The sequence below is a fragment of the Microplitis demolitor genome, chromosome 3, assembly GCF_026212275.2.
Source record: "Microplitis demolitor isolate Queensland-Clemson2020A chromosome 3, iyMicDemo2.1a, whole genome shotgun sequence".
Lineage (NCBI taxonomy): Eukaryota > Metazoa > Arthropoda > Insecta > Hymenoptera > Braconidae > Microplitis > Microplitis demolitor.
Window position 1 is genome coordinate 10,881,988 of NC_068547.1, and position 24,552 is coordinate 10,906,539.

Consider the following 24,552-nt stretch of genomic DNA (forward strand, 5'->3'; position numbering starts at 1 on the left):
CACTCTTATGTTATTTGCTTTCTGGAACGGGATCCTGTTAGCATTTACGACTGGTACAATTGAGTACTAACAAAATATAATGGATTGTTGCAAATTTTTAGTGACCCAGATGGAATGCAAGAAAATCCCTTCAGCAGCCCTTAAACTTTCTCAATAATTGTAATTTTATGATAAAATTGAGAGCGGTACAATCGAGTACAAATACTAATTAATGATTGTAAACGATCGTTTTAAAAAAAAAAAGTTTTTTTTTTAGCCCTTCTAAGAGCTCACTGTATCTTAACAGTTATTATGGTACAAACGGACATATGGGTGATACGATTTGGTACCTATGTGGTACAATCGATCTCAAAAATTTTTGATCAAAAATTCAAGGGTCAATTGCCAGGTTCACAGAGCTTTAGTGTTGAATAGATTAACACAAAAATTTTGTAAATTTAACATTTTTTTGTGTAAGCTCAAGAAACTTGTTTTGTTAAATTTAACTTAAAAAGTATGTTAAATCTACATTTTTTTAATGTAATTTTAACAAACTACTACGTGTCCAATGAACTTAAGTATTTGGTTAAAAATTCAACGCAAATAATTAATTATTTCAACTTAAATTGAATGTCAATATAACACACGTCTAGCATTGAATTTAACTCAATAACTATATGTTAAAGTTCGTTGTATTAGTGTTGAAGAATGAAAAGTTGACTTACAAAATTGAAATATTAATACAACATAAATTGATTCTTAAAATGTTATTATGGAAATTCTATAAATTTTACTTCCTTAAAATAATAATAATAATAATAATAATAATAATAATAATAATAATAATAATAATAATAATAATAATAATAATAATAATAATAATAATAATGTGTATAAAAATTCAATGGTTAAATATTTTGTAAAAAACTTGTTAACCTGAGACAACACATTCAATTTAAGTTAAATTTACACTCGATGGTGTCAAATAATTGACATAAAATATTTAACCATTGAATTTTTATATACAAGAACACAAAATTTCCAACTGTGTACTCTGTCATATTTCTAAGCTAAATATATGAGTTTAAAGGAACAAATGTCGTAATAACAAATTATTTTATGTAAAATTTTAAAATTTTGATTTAATGAATACTTTATTTTCTAAAAATATTGGTTATCGTTATTTTCATCATCATGACCACTATTATTGATATTATTATTATTATTATTATTATTATTATTATTGTTATTGTTGTTAAAACTACATTACAAAATGTAGATTTAACATACTTTTCAAGTTAAATTTAACACAACAAGTTTGTTGGGCTTACACAAAAAAATGTTAAATTTACAAAATGTTTTGACTTGGGAGAACATATCACTTACATACATATATAAACTAATAATCTTGAATAAATAAATAAAAAATAAAAAAATTCCCTATGGAAACATGTAAGTGATATACTTTGATTGATTTAATAAATAAAACGCAATTTTAAATCCAATTATAAAGAAAGTTAAGATAAGTAATAAGAATTATAGTATAAATATTGGAGGCATGGATGGCGCGATGTTTTTATCTCAACCAATGAGAAAGATTTTAATATGCCTTACCCCCATGTATATGACCTCATAAGTATGTCATATCATTGACCCTATGAAAGGATGAATAATAAGATTAATAAGTTATTAAATAACTACTACTTATTACATAGAAATAGTTTGTATGACAATAATACATCATGCAATATTATTATGCTTACAATGTAAATAATCATATTCACTCATAAACACTTAAAATATTTATTATATTGCTTTCATATTATTGGATTATTGTTCATTGATAATATAAATATTTGTATATGAATTTTGTAGTCCAATTTTAAAACTTTTGATTGAGTTATTAAACGCTAATAATAATAGCTATGTAGTCTAAAAACATACTCTTTTCATAAGCTAAATGTTGAAGTTCAATATTTAATCGTTTTCAATTTAATTCTGAATAAATTATTATTTATGTTTATAAGAGATTACCAAATAATTCGACCTTACGAATTATTCATAAATTTTCGAATTAATCGAAAAATCTGAATTATTGTTATAGATTTCTGATAATATTTCATGAGATAGATAAAGATAGGAATTCAATCGAATGATCTGAAAATTTAGGAAAAATTCGAAAATTTACGATCAAAGAATATTATTTCGAATGATTCAAAATAATTTAAAATGATTTAAAACAATTTGAATTGACTCATATACAGATATACACTTAGCAGGGATTAAATCATTTTTCTTAATAAGGGTCATCTGACAGTTAATAAGAGAGATAATTACTAATTTAGTTGAGTGAGACCATCCCTATTCAAAAATTCTATAGAATCCACTCAAATGCGACAAAAACCGCATAGAATCCTACAGACTGTATTGGTTTCGATGCGGTTTTTATCGCATTTGATTGGATTCTATAGGAATTTTAGGATAGGGTTATAGTGAAAAGTAAAAAGCCAATAAGTATTAAGTTTTTTTATAAAGATGATTAATAATTTTTCACAGTTTGACGATGTGTTTTCAGATGTCATTGAATCAAAAAAAGATTTAAAAAAAAATTATTTATTCGATATGAATTATTCAATTAAAAAATTAAAAATTTTTTTTTTTTATAATAACTAAATATTCATCATGTTTAATTTATTATAAAAATTCGAAAATGATTTTTTGTACTGAACATTGAACTTGTAATTATTTGAGCTCTACAAATATTTAAAGCTGTATGAAAATAAAAATTAACTGAAGAATTATGATAACAAATAATATTATTTAATTTTATTTTTTGAAAATTATCAGAGTAACAGTTACGACTTGGGAAATCCCAATTCAACAAAGTCGAAAATAATTTTATTTTTAATACCGCTAATGCCATCTTGTGAAAATGCTACTAAATAAAATATTGAATCATATAGGAATATATGTCCAGATAACCACAGTCTCTCCGCAAGTAAGTCGCGCGGAGAAACAGTTTCATTCAATGTGCTGTCAAGCTGATGGCAACATTTGACTATCAAACTATTACCTACAAGTTAACTTCAATTGGCTTTCACTTTCCCAGAAAGTTGGCGACAATCTGAGGCTACAATATGAAGGCTACTCAATAGAGAAAATTTTTGTCGACTTGTAGGCAACTTCTTACGCGCCCATCTTATTGCATTCAACTTGAAAGTTGGCGACAGGTTGCGGCAATAGATTGCCGCCAACTTTTGGGGAAAGTTGGTAACAACTTGTAGTCAACAGTTACAAAAGCTGAAAAATTGTCGACCAGTTGGAGTCAACTTGATCAAAACTAATTGACACCGACTTTCTGACCAGAAATTCTCGCTATCAGGGCAGTTTAAAACAGATATTTCACCCTGATAGTCACACTTGCAATTCAAAAACTTGCTGTTCAGTGTTTACGGTCAGTTTTACGTCAAGTGTACGTCAAATTCTACTGTTCCACGTTTTGACTACAATCCCAAGTGGCCTAATGTTTACATTCTTTTATCAAAAAAGCTATCAAAAAAAATGTTACCATTTGTTTTGCGATGTAAAAAGGCAGATTTTTTCCAACAAATATCACTACTAATATCCAGCAAAAAGTTAACTTTTTTATGTTTAAAAACGATAACTTTATGGTAAGTTTTTGATAACACTTTACAAGGTTTCGTTGACAAATAGCAATTAGTTTTTTAATACCAAAAAGGTAACGAATTGACAATTTTTTCATGTTGATCTACAAGATTTAGAATGTTATCTTTGTGTTGATAAATTAAATATTTTTGTGTTTACTTAATGCAAGCAAATTGTTAAATTTTTCATGACTTGTGGATAGAATAAATAGTAGTGAAATTAAAAGTACGTAAATAAACAAAAACAAAGTACTTCGAAGTTCTAATTAGCAAATTGTCTAACTTAATATTTTTTAGTAGATGATTCTGTGCCATTTTCAGATACTAATAGCCAAAAAAATTATTATTTGAGTAACCTAGACAAAAATATTATACACATACTAGTTATGAAATTGATTATTATATTAAAAAAAATTTTTAAATTACTTTTTTTTCTCATAAATGGAGGATTTTCTTACATGGAGTCAGACAATTCGCTAATTAGAACGTCGACTTATTGTAAACTGAAAAAATTACTTCTTTGGGTTAATTTATTTTATCAATTAAACAAGCGAAAGCGATTTCTCATTTTACAATAAAATATGGAATGCACTAGTGTTTCATTTATCTGCTAATTCTTAATTGTCTCCTATCGGCTTATACGAATAAATACATTATATAATTTTAATATTTAAATTTATTTTTAATGATTTATTATATAATTTACATACAGTCACAAGTTATTTTAAGGCATTTATTATTTTCTTGAGCGCACTTTGATGTATAACGATCGACATGTTGAACACACGAGTCACAACATTAAAAAAATAACAGCGTAAATCAGATAAAGTTATAAAAAAGGTAGAATAAAATTATATAAACAATGGCACCATTTTCCAGTTGCCGGTTGTTAAAAAAAAGCTAACATTAAAATATAACAAAATGTTCACCTAAAATCGTAAACAATAGTCATAACAAAATATTAACAGCTCAATGTTATCTTTTAAATAACATGAAAAAGTCAACATTTAGTTGAAATTTTCGGATAACAAATTGTCAGCATTAAAATGGTAACTTTCATTTATCTCCAAATAGTCATCATTTATCCCATCACTTTATGATAACTATTTACTAACAATTTTCATGTTACGTTTTGTTAACATTTTTGTGGTAACTTTTAAAAATTGACTCTGACCACTCGGGTAGATGAACTACAAGCTACTGTCAATGTAAAGCTGATTAAAAGTTAACCGAAAGACACTTGATCTGCAGGAACTTGCCTGAAAGTTGTAATCATATCTGTACCGAAAACTGTGATCAATTTAACTAAAAAAGTTACTGAGGAATTTTTACACAGTAACTTGTGGCCTTTTTTAACCTCTAATTTAACTTCAAGATTTTTAAAAATTGTGAATTCATGTATTGACGTCAAGATATAACCTGGAAGAGGTTCTTTTTGAAAAATAATCAAACAAAAACATTTTTTTCTCTAAAATATATCAAAAATAATAGGTGGTGGTGAATTTTTTTATAATAAAACATAACGCAGCTTGTAATAAATTTTAATATAGAATCGAGAGGGGACTTAGAGCCCAGCAGTCGCCGGGATTTCTTTGTCAATAAAAAACATAATAATCTGTCTCAGTAATACCTTCACCCATTAGATCACGATGTGAGATCTATTAGTTGCAATCTTTTTTTTTAATCTATTATTTTAAAAAAAAAAAAAAAAGGATTACTGACTATAGAATTGTATAAAATTTCGTGAAATTGTATGCAAGTTTGTAAAATTTTATAAATTTTCATTGAATTTTACCGGACCATTTTCAGCATAAAATTTCAATAATGATATTTTATACAATTTTATGAAAAAATTTTGTTCCGGGTTCAAACAAATTTTTAAATGATTCACATTAAATTCATTGGTCTTTGCACACCTCAAACTAGAGGTGGGTAGTTCCGGACATGTATAGTTCCATGAACTATGTCTTTTGTCGAATACGTATCCGGTCGTTCCTCAAAATTCACTTTAGTATGCTCACTAGTTCTTTTTCGCGCCACTGTCATCATCACCAACAAGCAGTCAAGCAGCAGAATAATTTTTGATTGGTGATTTTTTATGGAATTTTGAGTTGAATAACAATCATAATTCATTCTCTATTTAGTATAAAATAATATAGTTCGCCGTGAATGAGTCTTAAACACGTAGGTCGCATAGCATGATGTTGTGTATACTGAAATATTTTGTATGTATACGTACTAAATACTGTACCTTCATGAGAATTAAAAACATTAAATAGTTCCACGGATATGATTCCAGGAACTAGTTCCTTTTCGCTCCGGAAACGTTCCAGGTTCAATCCAGAATGTTCCCGGAACTACCCACCTCTACCTCAAACGCAAAGCGGAAAGGTTGTGTTTTATAACGGACTTGTCGAGGTCACGCGATTTCCTTACATTAAACTATTTATATTATTTTCTTATCACACTTACACGTTATAAAAAACACAGTAAAATAAAAAGAAAACACTAATGAATAATCCTAATAGTTTCATTGAGTTGTCCGATACGTATTATTGTAAAAAATACTTCAAAAAAAAAAAAAATTTACCTCGGACGTCAGTTAGTCTGTAATTCAAAATATGACTGTGCCACTGATATCTTGAAAACGACTAAATTTTTTTTTCACAATCTTCACAATTATAAAAAGAAGGCTATTTTCGAAATTACTACTATGTCCTTCTCATTTTTTTTTATAATGAATCATTTCTGTTCGAACGGGCAGTTATACATGTCAATAAACACACACTGCAGCCATTTTTGTTAGGAATGTTTTCCTTTCCTTCTCTTACTTTTTTTTAATTGACTGTTATTTTACTGTATTTTACCATGGCAATTTCTATGGAAAAAACGCGGAAAATTCAAATGATTTTTTTATTTTTTATTCTTACTATTATTAGTTATTCAATGTCTTTCTGAACAGTTAAATAAGAATTGCGGGTATCGTACTGTAAAAAAATATTTCGTGTTCATTAAACAAATAAAAATTTTTTTAGCTTAAAAAAAAAATTCGTAGTTCAGTCATTAATAAAAGTAAATTGACTATTCAAAATAATGCATGAGCGTTTAAGGTGTGCACTTTAGGATTTTAAAAAATTTTTTCAATTTAAAGTTGTTATCAGTTTGAAATATCGTAATTAAATACTGCCACCAGTATCAGCATAATATAGCAAAGTAAAAATTTTCTTCATTAATTGTATTTGTTCATTTATATATAGTTTTTTAAATGGTTCACAGTTTCCCTGATAGTCAGACTTTCTAATCAGAAAACTAGTGTACATTAGTTGCGACCAATTTGACGACAAGTTGTCGACAACTTTCAGCTTTTGTAACTGTTGACTACAAGTTATTATCACCTTTTCGAAAAAGTTGATGATAATCTACTGTCGCAACTTGTCGTCAATTTTCAGAGAAAATTGCCCTAATAGCCACACTTTGCTCAGCAAGTTCTGCAGTGAAACATTTTCGGCTAACTTAACGACAAATTTCTGGCAAGCCTTGGCTGGCGAATACTTGCGTGCAAGTTGATGCAAATCAACTGCCGTCATTTGAATGTAATTTGACCGGAGAACTTACCGTCGATTTGAAGTGAAACTTTCAATCAACTTAACGTCATTGTCTGACAGTAACACTTGTAGTCGAATTGAATTCAAGTTACAGACAATTTACTGTCAACTTAACCATAACTGTTTGCTCTCCAACACTTTCCCCTAAGTTGGCTTCAGAATACGGCAGTAGCTTGAAGTTAACTTGCGGTTAAATTGGCAATCAGGGTGAAAGCAACTTTCCGTCTACTTATGGTATGTCAACTTGTACAACCAACCATCAGGGTAACCTAGCGAAAACCTTCTGCAGCAACTTGACGTCAACTTAATTGCATAAATTGGCATTTCCATAACTTATTAGCAACTGGTCGCCAACTTTCTGAGAAAGTTATTGGCAAAAGTTAGCATTCCATTAGTTGACGGAAAGTTGCCTTCATCCCTGATAGCCACCTTAAGCGTAAGTTATCTACAAGCTACCGACGTATTCGGAAGCCAACTTAAAGGAAAGTGTTGGAGAGCAAGCAGTTACCTTTAAGTTGACAGTAAATTGTCTGTAACTTGAATTCAATTTGACTACAAGTGTTACTGTCAGACAATGACGTTAAGTTGAATGAAAGTTTCACTTCAAATTGACGGCAAGTTCTTCTGTTCAAATACATTCAGATAACGGCAGTAGATTTTCATCAACTTGCACGCTAGTATTATCCAGCCGAGGCTTACCAGAAACTTGTCGTTAAGTTCGTCGAAAATGTTTCACTGCAGAACTTTGTGAGCAATTATATATATTTAGAGTGTGTCCTGATAGCCAAGTTGGCGAGATACTGGCGTCCAACTAACAGCCATAACTAGACGCCAAGTTGGCCGCAAAAGTTGGTACTTCCAAAGTTGATAGATACTTTCTGAGAAAGTTGATGGCAGAAGTTGGAAATCCAATAAGTTGACGGTTACTTTGTGAGAAAGTTGGTGGTAAAAAGTTGGTTGCAAAAGTTGGCAATCCATAGTTGACAGAAAATTGGCTTCAATTTTCTCAGAAACCTGCTCTCGAATTGGGGCTTTTCCCTGCCGTCAACTTTCTCAGAAAGTTGGCGGTAACTTGTAGCCAAAAGTTGGAAAAGCTAGAGTTGTCGACAACTTGTCGTCAAGTTGGTCGCAAACTAATGAATACCAACTTTTGGGCAAGCAACTCGTGCTATCAGGGTGAATATGAGGGATTTTTCTCAGAAATTTGACAACAACTTGTAATCAACAGTTAAAAAAGCTAAAAGTTGTCGTCAACTTGATTGCATTTAACTGACATTCTTTTAACCAGAGAGTCTGGCTATCAAGGTGGTTTTTTTTTTATTTTTTCAAGAATTATAAACATTATCCCTGATAACACAAGTTGCTCGCCTAAAAGTTGGTAATCATTAGTTTGCGACCGACTTGACGACAAGTTATCGACAACTTCAGCTTTTGCAACTTTTGGCTACAAGTTACCGCCAACTTTCTCAGAAAGCTGGCGCCAGTATGGAGCCGCAACTGGAATGCAAGTTTCTAAGGAAATTGAAAGGAAACTTACCATCTGCTTATGATTGCCAACTTTTGCAAGCAACTTTTGCCACCAATTTTCCCAGAAAGTGACCGTCAACTTTTTGGATTTACTACTTTTGCCACTAATTTTCTCAGAAAATGTCCATCAACTATTGGAGGTACCAACTGTTGGCGGCCAACTTGGTGTCCAGTTGCAGCTGCAAGTTTCTCGTCAGTTTCTTGCCAACTTGGCTATCAGGGGAAGTTTCGAATATTAAAGTGACGACATCTATAATAGATGTAACAAAATTGATAAACTCTTCACTACTATCGGTACTGAAAATCACTAAACGACTAACCATCGCTCTGAAATGTTACAGACTCACACGATATTATGGTAGCATTTTCATAGAAAAAAGTAATGACATTCGACAAAAAAAAAGGACTAGCGACATAAACTTGTCCCAACCTCCTTATTCTATTCTAGTTGATCTAGTAACCTTGCTTAATTTTTGATATTGACGCCAATCCGAATTTTTTGACAGTATGGTGTAAATCATGTTCCGTTTGTTTTCAACGAGTAATTTAAATAAGAACTAGGTAAAAGGTGACAGTATTAAAATTTATTCGTTAAGAACTTTGAAATTAATTCAATAATGTCATTTTGAAAAACTATGTTACTTCAATTTTTTGAGAAATGATTAAACCAAGCAAAGAAAATATGGATCATGACATAATCAAAATAAACAACTCGTTTAACTAACAACTTCAAACTAAGATAAAAAATTTAGTGTTATTCAGGAAGAGCTGCAATAATAATGAAGTTCTATAGTCATTGGGAGCTTTATGTTCGATAGAATTAATTACTGAAAATTGTTGACTCAATTTCAAATAATGGAAAACTTTAGATTTAAACTTCTTGACTTCTTAAATAAACAGGTATGTTGAAGTATGACAGTTCGGCTTTTTGTTTTTATTTGCCCTAAATATATCCATTTATTGTACATTTGCGTTTTTGTTTTTCTACTTCAAAACAATCCAATTCATCGGCATCCAAGCACTTAGAGTAACTTTTTGAAAGTAAGGTTCTGCCTATTTTTGCTAGTAAGGAATTTTAAGGTTTGAATCATAAATTGTAGTATGGTCTCGATCGATTGACTCAAAATCATTTTTTTAATAACATTTTGGGTTTTTAGTTGATATTTACTAAATAACGAAATATTACAGTAAAAATACGGATAACGATTTTTTAGGAAATTTTTTTCTCTACAAAAAAAGTCCTTTTAGTCAAGTGGCTCAAGTTCTTCGTTCACGTGATATAGGGATTTTATTAATTTTGTGAATAAAATATTTTTTTTTTAATTTGATCAAATGCCTTTTAATTTCAATTTTGAATAAGTAAATAATTCTCTTTTTATTAACTTAACCCAATAATGAAAATACGAAGGATCAAATTTGATAAGCTTAGAAAAATTTGTGACTGGAGTAACTATTTAAAATTTTCAGAGGCAAACTTAAAAGGATTCTGCAATTCTAAAAATTTTTAAATAAAACATCCGATATTCTTTTTTGTTTCAGCATCAACTACAAATTCCGTCGATGGGCCTTAATCCTGATCTCTTGAATCCATTAGAATCTTGTCGACATGATAACATTCAGTTTAAAGTTAGCCATGACATAGAGAACGAAGCGATATCCGACGAACAAATACTTGAAACCATTGAATCAGTTTATTATCAAATAGATGATGCATTTGATCCGTGTCGACATGAACTTAATAAAATATCACATCATCCTAGTTGTTACCAAATTGAAAAATTTAATCAACAATTCAACCAGCAGCAATATGTAGTTTCTAAAAAAGTATTGCAATTAATCCTCCAAAAACAGAATGCATGCAATCAACAGTTTCACGAAGCTCTCGACATACAAAATGAATTGCAAAGTCTTATCAAAATATGTAAAAGCGGAAGATCAAGTCTTCATTCGGCTACTGTTAAATTTACAATAGCAAGTCTTGGTATTCTTGCTAATTATAAAAGACGCCAAACTATTGAGAAACTTATGAGTAGCCTTAACTCGATAAAAACGCTGGTAAAAATGGCTCTACAGCTATCGGATGTTCTAGTTTTTTTATAAGATAAATCTAATCACTTAAAGTTAAATTCAATATTTTTATTTCTTCTAGCAACGTACGGAAGACCATCTTCAAGAACTTCTGACTGAAGGAAATTTTCCAGGTGCTATATCTCTTTTGCTAGAATGTCGAAGTGTAGCACAAACATATAAACATTTTTTTTGCATTGCCGCTTTAAGTAGAAAACTTCAAGATACATTAGAACAAGTTGAAGAAACACTAGATTTTAACTTAACTAAAATTTGCGGAAATTTTGATGAAAAAATGTATTCTTCAATTCAAGAAGCTTATCAGTTACTAGGTAAAACTCAAATTGCGATAGATCAGCTACATATGCATTTTACTGTAACAATTCATAATACTGCTTTTGATGTTGTCCACTCTTATGTTGGTGGGGATATTAAAAGACAATTCAAAGAAATGTGTGAATCAATATCACATGAAAACTTCATTAATTGTTTAATTGATTTAAGTAAAACTTTATGGAGGATTATTCATTCATATTATCAAGTATTTAATTGGCATGTTACTTGTGCTGAGTACACTATAAAAAACGATGAAAAAATACTAAAAAATGATCTTGGAAAACAATATGTTCAACATAAATTAGAAACAGGTATTATAAAAATATGGATGGATATTGAGATTAAAATTTCAACGTTTTTAGTTAGTACTGACATCACTTGTTTCAAGTTTGAACAATTCGTTCGAATTCTCGGTATCATTAACAGGTAAGTTGATTTATATTGTATTATTGCACGACTCATGATGCGAAGCATCAGAGAGTGCTTTACGATCGAAAAATTTTTTTCGCCTCACTTCGGCAACTATTTCTATTATTATACTTTTGTTGATTCACGGAATTAAGATATGTTGCACACCATTTTGAAGATAATTTAATGGAGATTAATTCCATACTTTTCAAAAATTTATTTAGTTCAATAAAAACCGACAAAACATCAAAATAGTTTAAAAAAATTTCCTGTCCGTCAAATATGAATCCCGTATACACGATAACTTGCGAAAAAATCCAGTAATTGAATCAAATTTTTTTTTTTTAAATTCTTTGAAAGATTTGTAGATCCCCTATTGAAAATGGCTAGGTAACTTAGTGTCGTTTAATTACAATTAATTAAAGAATAGAAAGGCTGTCTAACTATACATATATATATATCTATGTAAAATTAACATGAATGGAGATATATCTATACATCATACGTACATTTATTCCACCAGGGGCGCTTGCACATTACCGTCCTAGTACAGCTGTTTTCTTTTTTTTTGTGTTATTGCTAATTGGTAAGCCTGAATTTTTTCAATTCAATTCTTTTTTTTTTATTTATTTTTATTTACATATATTTTTTTTGTTATTAACCGATATATTTCGAGAAAATTCTTTTATAATTATAAAAAATGACTAATATAATTAAAAAAAAAAAAAACAACAAATTTTAATGACAGAAAATTGTACATATTTTAAATTTATTCGTGCTTCCCGCCATTTTTTTATTATTTTATTATTTCATAATAAATGAGCATTATGAGTCGCGCACTTTTGGATTTTCCAAATTTTTTTTAGTTATTGGAGGATATTAAAATTCTCGAATCATTTTAAATTAATTTGAATGACGAAATAATATCGCAATTTTTAGTTTCTCAGGTGATTCAAAATTATTTGAAATGATTGGAACTTTCGAATCATTTTTGACTAAATTGAATCAGAAAATAAAATTGTAATTATTTCAGATTATCGACGTTCTAATTAGCAAATTGTCTAACTTGATATTTTTTAATAGGTGATTCTGTGCAATTTTCAGATAGTAATAGTCAGAAAAAATATTATTTGAGTAACCTAGACAAAAACATTATACATTTACTAGATATGGAATTGATTTTTAGATAAAAAAAAATTTTTTTAATTTTTTTTCGCACAAACGGAGGATTTTCTAAAATGGAATTAGACAATTTGCTAATTAGAACATCGTTATCATTTTATAATTAAAAAAAATTTGAAGTTGAGAATTTTGAATTATTTCAAATTATAATTTTATGATATGATACAATATGAAATAATTTAGATTTTTCAAATCATTTCAAATTAGATTTCTTAATCAGGGAACCGTAGTAAAATTTTATTAATTAATTAAAAAAAAAAAAATTAATCCCTTAAACGAAAAAAGGACAACGGTAGTAGTAATTTCGCTAAGATATAGAATTTAAAAAAAATTACAGCTGTTATCAATTAGGAGTAAAACAAAATTTGTTGAATAAATTTTAGCCTATAAAATTTGGAAATTCGAATTATAAAATTAACCTGAAGATTTTACTGAAATTTGTTCATTAAATTTCATTTATCGTCCGATTGATAACAATTTTAAGTAATTTTTTTAAAAATCTATACCTCGGCGAAATTACTATTACATTGTCCTTTTTTCTATAAAAGTTTCAATTTTTAACTTCCCGCTAAGAAAATTGTAAAATTCCAAAAATTTGAGAAGTTATTGTTTTCACCCTGATTTTCGAAAATCGAGTTTTCATCAGATGTCGTCGTTTTCAGGTCCAAGGAAGCTATTCTTACTATTTTCAGAATGATGTCCGAATGGCTGCATGTGTGTTGTGTCTGTGTGTGTGTGTGTGTGTGTGTGTAAACCTTTTATAAGTTTTAAACTAATTAACTGATTCAAATCGTTCTTGCGGCAATCGAAAGAAGTTGTTGGCCGTCAACTTTCCTGAAAATTTCAAACCATTTGATCCAGTAGACGCGAAGATAATTGAGAATTACGAAAAAAAAATGTTTTTTTTTTTTTTTAATTTTTCAAAAACAACTCGATCCATCAACTTCAAAATCTAATCGCTAAACATCACAATCGGCTTATTCGTTCGAGAGATATCGTGGGAGAAAGAAATACTAAAAAACGGTTTTTTTCGAAAACAATGGCATACAAACGTATTTTCGAGCTCGAAGAGCTCGAAAACAGCGGGTAGTTTTAGGCCTGGCCCGCAGGGTCAACCAATAAACAGATTTTTTTTTAATCAATTGATAAAATTTTGATACTTGTATGAGATAATTGAAAGTCATTGAAAATTTTTAAAAAGTGGGGGCACTGTCTGAGAATGGTCTTCAAAACGGTTATCAGATAATTTTGTCCAAGCTTTTCTCTGAAATAAAAGCCCTAAACGCAAAATAAAGACACAGACCCGATGCTTTACTCTATGAACTAGAGAAGCGGATAAAAATACCTGTTTAGAAAATAAATTTATTCTTTCAGATTAATGGAAGCTAGCGAAGAATTATGTGGTAAAAAATTAGAAATTCTTCAAGAATCGATGAAAAAACAATGTTTATTATATTTTTCTCATTACCATGCTTCACGGTTAGATGAATTATGTATATTTCTTGAGCACGATGGGTGGGAGCTATGTCCAGTTAAGTCAACATTTGTAGCTACTCAATTACAAGAGTTTAAAAGTTTAAAATCAGTCTTGGATAACTGTGAACTTTTAAGTAACACAGATAGATTACATTTCAACGACCACGATAATTTCAGAAGTGATGCCGGAAGCTGCCGAAAATACTTGGAAAGTGATATAACATTTTTCGACGTTGATTTCGATGAAACGAAAGATGAAGATATTTTAGTCAATGTTGATGATAAGGCATTTGAATACATTTCTGAAGACTCTGAAGACGAAGTAAATCATGATGTTAAAAACAATTCAACTATTGAAAAATTTCACATAAAAAATTCAAAAAGAAGATTGAAATCAATCTTAGTTGCTCCTATGGTAACTAATACCACTCTCAATGTTCTGAGAGTTTGTGGAAGATATTTACAAATGTCCAGATTATTATCAACTATAGCTGTCACTGTTATTCGAAGTATGATTCAGTTTTTCGAATTATATCTGTATTGTATTAATTTATTTTTTACATCAGATTTACAAATTACCAGTGAATCATTATACAGTCCCAAGCTTAAGTTGACACTTACGCGTATTGAAGAAAACTTGATAAATAATAATACGACAAACATTGAAAGTGAAAAAATAAAACTTCGTAAACTGAACTTGTCAACGGTTGTTGATCTTCAAAACGATGATAAACTTTTTGGTCTCGCTGAGCGAGTCGTTGGAGTTGAATCACTGATATTCTTAGGCCAACAATATAATAATTTACAAGCTTTTTTGATGCAATTTGTTTCTGACAATTCCGAGCGAGGGTTTCTCAGTCAATTTTATGTTCAAACAGTTGAGTCTGCTGTCGATTTGCGAAAACCAGTGTATATGGCTGTTGTCTCTAAATGCTTTGATGTAACGAATATTTTATCACTTATGAACAAAGTTAACTGGGAAATTCGAGATGTTATGTCACAGCATAGCAATTATATTGATATACTATTGCAAAAAATTGAAAATTTTGCTAAATCTCTTGACGAAGTCATGTATATAGTACCGTTATCAATAGACGTAAGATGTGCAATATGGGAAAATGTTGCACATTTAATTACACATACATTAGTAGAAGGGTAAGTTTCTTTTACTAAATCTATACTACTATATAAATCTGTAGACTCTGTCTGTACATTTGATTCATTTACAAAAAAATTTGTGTTAAATAGTCATTTTATGGCCCCCTTATCCCAATTCTACCATTTTTGTCTGTCTGTCTGTATGTATGTCTTCTAATAACTCAAGAACGGCTTGACCGATTTCAATAAAACTTGCAGAAATCGAAACAGCATACGACTGCGCGTAAAATATGTTATATATAATGTCAATAAATCGTATAGTAACCATAGTAAAAAAATGAATATTAAAAGGCATGAATTAATTTTGTTTTCGACCGCCATGTTGAATAGACCAGATTGTCCACTGCTGATATATTAGTGACCCCAGTATTGAATTTTTGCACGTATGTTTCTCACATTCTTACGAATCATCGAAAAAATTAAAAAAACGCCATTTTTAACATTTTTCTCGGATATTATATATATATTAACGTTCTAATCTAAGTCAAAACTCATTTAAGTCCTTATTTTGGTCACTTATATTGATTTCTGTCTGCATACATATATTTCATTGAACATAATCGCGAATAAAAATAAAACAATCGCTTGTTCATTAATTATGTTCGATTATTAAATTTTTAAACTTGAACGTGAAACTTAACTTGTATGAGCTTGAATAGCTCGTAAAAAACTATTGCATTCAAGAGTGTTTTCGAGCTCGAAAACAGCGGAAAGTTTTGGGGCTAGCCTGCTGGGCCAACCGTTGCCCAGATTTTTTTCTTAGTTACGTCAAAGAAGTAAACTTTTAATGCGTGTATATAAGTAAACACATCAATTTTTTTATTATTTATTGTCACTGTTTCAATTATTGTAGGTTTTCTAATGCAAAAAAATGCTCAAACGGAGGAAGAGGATTGATGCAACTTGATTTTACTCAATTAAAATCAAAATTTGAAATGATAACTGGAGTTAGACCAATGCCTCACAGTGAGTATGTTGAGACTTACGTCAAAGCATACTATATTCCTGAAAACTTACTTCATGATTGGATCAGAAAACATAAGGTATTTTTAAATATTTAATCTATCATTTCAATCGTGCTCAAATAAATGAGGTGGCAATCAATAAAAAATATCAAATGTCATATAAAAAACAAAGTCAAACCTTGTCATAAAATAATGATACTAATTTATATGGAAGTAGTAACATCTTTATTTACTGTAAAAATATCAGCTTTTTATTTACACAAAGTTTGTACGTCTTCTTAGCTTCTCCACTCATTATCCATCATACGATTTAAGATTTTTTAGATAATAATCTCGCAACGTTTGTTAAAAACTATAAGAAAGTGCATATTAGGATCCCTATCCAAAAATTCCCATAGAATCCACTCAAATGTAACAAAAACAGCATAGAAACCAATACAATCTATAAGATTTTATGCGGTTTATGTCGCATTTGAGTGGATTCTATGGGAATTTTCGGATAGGGATCCCATTATCTTAATATCTGGTATAGAAAAAAATTTGCCATATATCCTTCAACAACTGAAAGTAGTTCAAATTCAGTGATTTTATTGGAGTTATTATTTTTAACTTCCCGCTAAGAAAATTATTAATTTTCAAAAATTCGGGAAGATATTGGTTTCACCACGATTTTCGAAAATCGAGTTTTCATCAGATGTCGACGTTTTGAGGTGCTAGGAAGCTATTCTGACTATTTTCAGAAGGATGTCGGAGTGTCTGTATGTGTGTGTGTGTGTGTGTGTGTGTGTGTGTGTGTGTGTGTGTGTGTGTGTGTGTAGATGTAAACTTCTAATATCTTTTTAATGAACTAACCGATTAAAATGTTTGAGGTGGCAATCAGAAGAGTTTGTTGGCCGTCAACTTTTCTAAAAATTTCAAATCGATCGATGAAATAGACTCTAAGATATGGAAGAAAAACAAAAAAAAAATTTTTTTTTTTTTCAGTTTTTTTCAAATTTTTCAGAAATGGCTCAATCGATCAATTCCAAAATCTAATCAGCACAAGAATTCAATAAAACGCGTCGATTGCTGCCTTAACCATCTCAATCGGTTAATTCGTTCGTAAGATATCGTGGGTGAAAGAAATGCTAAAAAACGGTTTTTTCCGGAAACAATAGTATACAACAGTATTTTCGAGCTCGAAAGTGTATTCACAACAATGTTTTCGAGCTCAAGGAGCGGGAAATTTTAGGGCTAGCTCGCAGGGTCAACCGATAGACAGATATTTTTTATTTTGATTCAAATAATTGTCTACGAAAAGTAGCCAAAATTATTTCATTTTGAAAAAACTTTTTACTTGTATTGGTCGGGTGCGCGACGAAAACGACATCTGTCGACCGCATTAAATTATCCTCAAAAAGCACAGAGAGAATATGGCAGGTTTTTATAAACAAATAATTAAAACTTTTAAAAATCGCGAAATATATGTGCATTACTATATTTGAAAGGTAGAAAAAAAATAATTAGATTGTGCTCAAAAATTAATTATGAAAAATTTTAATAAATACAAAATAAATATTATTGTGAACGACATAAGGTTAGCTATTAATAATAATAATAATAACAACAACAATCATAGTCATAATTAGAAATGAGTTAAAATAATTATAATTACGTTTTTTTTAAATTTAAAAACATTAATTTGCATTACCCGAGAAAAAATTTTTATATATAATCATATAAAATTATATATAATTATATATAACTCGATTATATATAATCATATATGAAAAATGGCCAAATATAATCATATATAATTATATATAATTGTATATAATTATATATAATTGTATATAATTATATATAACTATACATAATTATATTTGGCCATTTTTCACATAGCGTTATATATAATCGAGTTATATATGATTAAAAAATATTCTTGAAAAAAAAAAAAAGAAAAGAAAAGAAAAATTAAATACCGAATTTTTGATTTGGTTATTACCGCGCGAACGCATTACAAATTCAGAAACAAGAGTTGATAGCAGTGAATGATGAAAAAATCCTGGACGTCTGCTGGGTTCGAACACAGCTCCTTTTGGCTAGTTGTCCTAAACGTTGATTACTGGTCCACGTCACGAGAGTTCCAGTCATGTGCTTAATTGATGTATTTAGAGTGAAATGCCGATAAAGACAGAGTTCATAAGTTTTCGTTATGGATTGTTACAAAAACTCCATGAACTTATATGAAATTTTATAAAAACAATATTTGTCGGCTTCGATGATAATTATATAAAATTTTATTAAGTTTCTTCAAATTTTTTAATTTTCTGTTGTGATGTGAAATTTAAAAAAACTTATATGAAATTTTGGGAAACATTAAATAATTTCACAAAATTGTATGAAATTCAACCGATTGAAAAACTGGGTACTTTCAATTTTTGAATACCATGAAAAAAAAAATTCTTTTTTTTTTTTAAACACCCTAATGGTTGTGTATAATTATATATGGGTATATGTATAAGATTATATATAATTATATATGATTCTATATGAAAAAAATTTCTCGGAATAGTATTATATATAATCATATATAATTATATATGGCGCTACATATGACTTTCTCCGTTTGAATATTGTATTATATATGATCATATATAATCATATATAATTATATATGATCATATATAGTTATACATAATTATGTATGATTATATACAAACATTTTTTCTCGGGTAAGTAAAGAAATTAAAGTGATTTCAATTATTCGTAATTTAAAATTTAAAAACTCAATAATTTAAAAAACTGTGTTAAAAATTTTTAATTTAAAAAAATTTCCCGTAATAATTTTTAGCTGAAAATGAATATCATAGATGGAAATGTATAAAACTTGCAATTACTATTTCTGCCAGTATTTTTGCAATTAACAACATAACAACTATTTGTTCTCATTTTTTAACACTGCTTTCATTTAATTATTCATAAGACAAGAGCGATTTAACGCGTATTTCGTCCACTGCGGGCGCTACAATCGATTCGATTGTCCGCACCCTATACTCCGCACCCTGCCAATATGAACCTTTTAGCGTCAGAGAGCTTAAATCGTCTTGTTGTGATGAGTGTGTGTGTGTGTGTGTGGGGGGGGGGGGCATGAATCATAACGCGCCGTAAGCTTGTGTGACTAAAACGCAGTAGCAGTAGTGTGACCGTGTGTACCCTTCCACTGACTCCATCTCGACAGTGGGATCATCGACAATACTGTAGTTAATATTGTTTACACAGCTTAACTCAGCCGCTTAAAACGTAGGTTAGAAAAATTTATTCCTTATTCTTGATATGCCCCTGACGGACTTCTGACGAGAAAATGGGGTTTCAAAGCCGAGCGGTAAAGGGTAAAGGGTTAAAGAATAATATACGACCGTGTGTTGGAGTACTGCTCCGTTTTTGTTACAGAAATTTGATTAGGAATGTTAATACTTAGTAGAATTTTTAAGATTAATCATTTACGTTTATTTCGAATTATGCAAGTTAAATAGGAAATTTCTCTCGAGGCTACCTAAGCTGTATTTAGTAAAAACATATTCACAACTATCACACATGCTTCCTAAAATTAACTTTTTCAATTTTTATAACGAGGTTTGACTGATAAATAGTAAAAAATTAAATGAAGTATGCCTTTTTTATTTCTAGGAATATTCCAATAAACAACTTACTGGTTTAATTTCCTGTATGTGCCAAAATAATAAGAAGTCACGGCAAAAGTTCATAATGATTATAGAAGAACAATCTAATCGATGATATTCAATTCGATCTATTGCAGTTATAATAATCTCTTAATTGGAGAGTTCTTTTTTGTTTGAGTTATTGTTTTATTTTTACCAATTAGACGCGTTGTTTATATAAACAATTTTAAAAATCGAACTCCAATTATATGAATTCTTTTAAACAACATTGTGGTCTATTTTTTAACCTGGAATTCGAGAAATTTTAAAATTACTTTGGAGAAACCATTTGACTAGAATCAATTTTCAAAAATTAATTTAATACAAAGGAAAGCAATATAGTTAAATCATATCTTGTTAAATCATTTTGCTCGTTATGTTTTATTGTCATGTTAAATACCTGATAACTCCTCTCTTCGAGAATTGAGAAATGAAAAATTCGTTTGTTTTGGATTTTTGTTACAAGGCCGGGCAATAGATAAAATTAGTTTATAATGCAATATTGACATATATATTATGTACATTAAGATATTTCGTATTCAAATCACATAAAATATATAAGTAGTTTTTTTATTCGAGGTGTTGTATGAAATTAATACGGTTTTAGCCTAAAATTAAATTTTGTTAAAGCACAAAGGCCCGATTAATTATTGTTGTTTTCCGCAGTTCCCAGTACTGGTAAGCGCTGAGATGGTAAGTTGCAAGTTCGCCTTAATATTTAAAAAGGGCTATCTTGAATAATTATTCTGCTTAAATCGAGGGTTACATGGACTCCGAATGATGAAAAGAAAGTATTTTCTCTATCTAATATATTGTTATAATTAAGGCCAGGATTTTTTCCTTAATTAAAAAATATGACAATTAATGATGTCAAATTTGAATTGTTTATTATGAATCTTGATTCTGGAATTACGGAGAAAATATTGGTCGTATAAGAAAGTCATAAGTGACATTTTTTTAGAAAAATTAATATTTCCTCCAACTTTTATTTAAAAATTTTTTTTTTAAGACCAATATTTTCGCCGGAATATCAAACATTCAAACTATTCATGTCAAATTAAGGCAAAAATCTTGTTCCTAGTTATAATGAATGAATAATTTGATTAAAATTTTAAGCACACACGAAAGCGAAATTCAGACAAAATGTCATAAAATTGTCATTTATCAATTTTAAAGATTAAGCCGTTGAGATCTGGTTTTCAGAGACCCCATCGAAACAAGTATCTTCACAGCCGTCAGTTTAACTCATGACAGCGTTATCTAAAATTAAAAAACCAAACATCTTCTGTTATTAGGGAATGTTGCTTGTGATTGAACGAAGGATTTAAAAAAAAGTTAAAATTTGAATGTTTGGCAGAGTTATATGCAAAAAAATACTAACGCGGTCAAATGCACACAAAGTGATACTCTATATAATACGTTGAAACAAAAAAAAACCTTCACTCAATCACTAGTCAATCCTTCCCTGATTAAGAAAAATAATTTGCTCCATGTTAAGTGTTATGACAGAGAGATTATTCTTGCCAAGTCTGGTCGCACCTAATATTATAGTCGAATAATAGGGCGCCACTGGAAGATGGACTCGGCCTTCCAGAACCGGATGTTGTAGGATTTTATTTTAATTAAATTAGATTAATTATTTACTCAGGGTCATTCGTAATATTTTGTGAGTGAGAAAAGGAATCGTAGAATAGGCTGAAATAATGTTAATCCAAATTTTATTATTTTAAGCACCTTGTTTTATTTCATTAACCTTGTGACAAAAATTATTTCTTATGGCAAACTAATATACTTATGACAAACTACTGTGTCCCCTGGACATTACTTATGACAAACTAAATTTTCTTGTGACAAACTAATTTTCCTCGTCTCCCGGACGGTTCCTTATGACAAACTAATTTTTCTTATGACAAACTAATATTTTCTCGTCTCCCGGACGGTTCCTTATGACAAACTAAATTTCGTCCCCTGGACGTTTTCCACACCCACACACCCACGTTAAATTATCTCGTCCCCTGGACGGTAAACCTTAATCTAATAACTCGTCCCCTGGACGGTAAGCCTTAACATTAATTTAAAAACCATCGCCTGGATGTATAATTATTTAAAATAAACTTAACATGTCCACCGGACCTAAATCACAGACACAGTTTTCCTTTACTTAAAATTACTGACTCTATTTTGAACTCTATTTATTTCATGACATCATTTTCTTTTACTCAATTACTAAACTCGACAATTCAACATAAAGATTTCACTAAACAAATTTCCAGTATAAATTTTTCACAATTATCAATTTTTATTAATTTTCACTGACTTATTTAATTCATTTTATATTTATTAATTAATTAATTTTGGTTTTGATTTAGTTATTAATTAATTAATTTTCACTAATAAATTTCTCATTAATATTTGCTTCCAACATTTATACACAGAAAAAAAGGTTGACTTGGCCCAAGATAATTTTTGCCTTCATTTTTTTATTCTTGGGCTAAGTAATTGGGTTTTTTTAATCCGAGAACATTTTCTTCGACTAATATTATAAAAATATTGTATCAAGAATAATTAAATTTTAATTCAAGTTAAATAATCTTGGTTTAAGAATATTTATTTTAAGTCAAATATATTTTGTTTCTAACCAAGAATTGTTTCTATCCGAAAAAAAACTATCAAAACAAGATACTTTTCTGTCTTGGTTGGTGAGTATAGTAAATTGTCACAATATATATCAACATCACAAACCAAGAACTTTTTTTGCGTGGCAGAAGAACATTTACTCTCAGTTTGAGAAAACTACATTATCGACCCAAGACAACGGTCTATTGTAATGAGAAAATTTTAATTTTGATTTAAATAAATTATAATCTTAGCTTAATAAAATAACTTTTTTTGAATCATGCAAATATTTACTTAACGGAAGACATAAAATTCTCCCATTGATGATTTTTTTTCTTGACTTAAAAAAATTCTAGTCTCGATTCAAGAAAATAAATGACTCTACTTAAAAAAATATATCGACCTATATTTTTCAGTGAATCTAACCTAATATAAATATTAAATATTGTCAAGCAGGAAAGTGTATGCGTATATTCAGAACACCGCAATACAGCAGTAGAGAGGAGAAGGAATAAACTCTCTCGATTAAATGGCTTATGAACGAATTGAGAAAAATAAATTGTTTGCTCATGGTAGGAATCGAACCTAGACCGATTCGGCATCACGCGAGAGCTTTACCAGTTATGCTACCCGACCATTTCCTGAACATTTGTTCACTTTACCCATATCTAGTTAGCACACTGTACAATGTAGAGTCTAAACTACCGCCACTTTAGTATAGTACAGTTAGCTTTCCCAAGAGAATTTTTGCGTTGAGCCGTGAGCGCAGTTGCTGTTGGTTCAAACGTCTACGCTTACTTGCCGCAACACAACAAATACTTAAGCCAAGATATTTCTTACCATTGAATCGAGTACTTTTAATTCTTGACTCGAGTCACAAATCATCTCGATTCAAAATAAATTATTCTTCAAGAAAGAATATTTTACTTTTCGGACAATTGATTATATATCGGGGCAAAATATTTATTTTTCTCACTTTAAGAAAATATTTCTTACTTCAAGAAACATATATTATATTGGTTGAATAAAAAAAAATCTTATGCCAAGATGACTAAATTTAAGAAAATTTGGTTCTTGAACCAAGAAAATTTTCGTTTTCATTCAAAATTGCAAAAAATATTCTTGCAGCAAGAAAAAATTTCTTACGCCAAGATATCCTTTTTTTCTGTGTATAATTAATTTACTCAATCTTTTCTGATAATTATTCTTACTGCAATATCCAACTCAATTTACTGACAAAATAATCCGTTCTTAAATTTCACTCGACACAATTTTACCGTAAATTTTCTAGCGTCTTAAAATTCTGATTTTCGATTTTATAATTTTAATTAGAATTATTTTAACATTATTTTATAAATATTTTATGATTAATTTTGCGACTAGAATTACGTTTAAAATTGACTAGAACATTCGGCCGGTGAATTGGCGTCGCAAGGCCTAAATATTCGATTTTACAACGCGGACAACTTTTGTCTAAAGCGGCCGACAGGCCTGGGATATTTTTATTAATAATATTGAAATTAAATGAATTTATTTATTGAATAATTTATGCGGAAATTTATTGTATTCCAGCCGAGAGGTCTCGAATAGAATAAATTTAGAGCTCAGACATAATGACGAGGGTCTGGCGCATTTACCCAGTGGGTATTTTGTTAAACGTTTTTTTAAGTTGGCACATGTAGGTTCCGATCTAGAAACATCTGTGAGGTGGGGATAGACTATTAATAAAGTTGGTAAAACAGAAAATAAATTCAAATATTTAAAACATCGAAAAAATTTTAATTAATGATAAATGTATTTACATAAGAACACAACAAATAAATTTATATACAATAAATTACGATTAATCATTTTAGTAAAATACTTT

At 29.4% G+C, this 24,552-nt stretch overlaps 1 protein-coding gene across 2 annotated transcripts; it reads left to right on the plus strand.

Annotated features, from left to right (window-relative positions):
* Positions 1 to 9,182: 9,182 nt before the first annotated feature.
* On the plus strand, positions 9,183 to 20,298 carry LOC103568702 (syndetin). Of its 2 annotated transcripts, XM_008545661.1 has the most exons (7): positions 9,183 to 9,337; positions 9,529 to 9,676; positions 10,316 to 10,831; positions 10,926 to 11,605; positions 14,144 to 15,400; positions 16,257 to 16,446; positions 20,038 to 20,298. In XM_008545661.1, the coding sequence occupies exons 2-7, from the start codon at positions 9,632 to 9,634 to the stop codon at positions 20,143 to 20,145; spliced, it is 2,796 nt and encodes a 931-aa protein (XP_008543883.1). In that variant the 5' UTR covers positions 9,183 to 9,337; positions 9,529 to 9,631; the 3' UTR covers positions 20,146 to 20,298. The 2 variants fall into 2 exon arrangements, with proteins under 2 accessions (XP_008543883.1, XP_008543882.1); XM_008545660.1 differs by having other exon boundaries at positions 9,183 to 9,676.
* The last annotated feature ends 4,254 nt before the right edge of the window (positions 20,299 to 24,552 follow it).

Bases quoted from the DNA above. Each gene is read 5' to 3' on its own strand.
- LOC103568702 (XM_008545660.1), top strand. From the start codon at position 9,632: ATGGAAAACTTTAGATTTAAACTTCTTGACTTCTTAAATAAACAG. The intron at 9,677-10,315 runs GTATGTTGAAGT...TTTTTGTTTCAG, and splicing joins TTGACTTCTTAAATAAACAG to CATCAACTACAAATTCCGTC. The intron at 10,832-10,925 runs GTAAAAATGGCT...TATTTCTTCTAG, and splicing joins TTAACTCGATAAAAACGCTG to CAACGTACGGAAGACCATCT.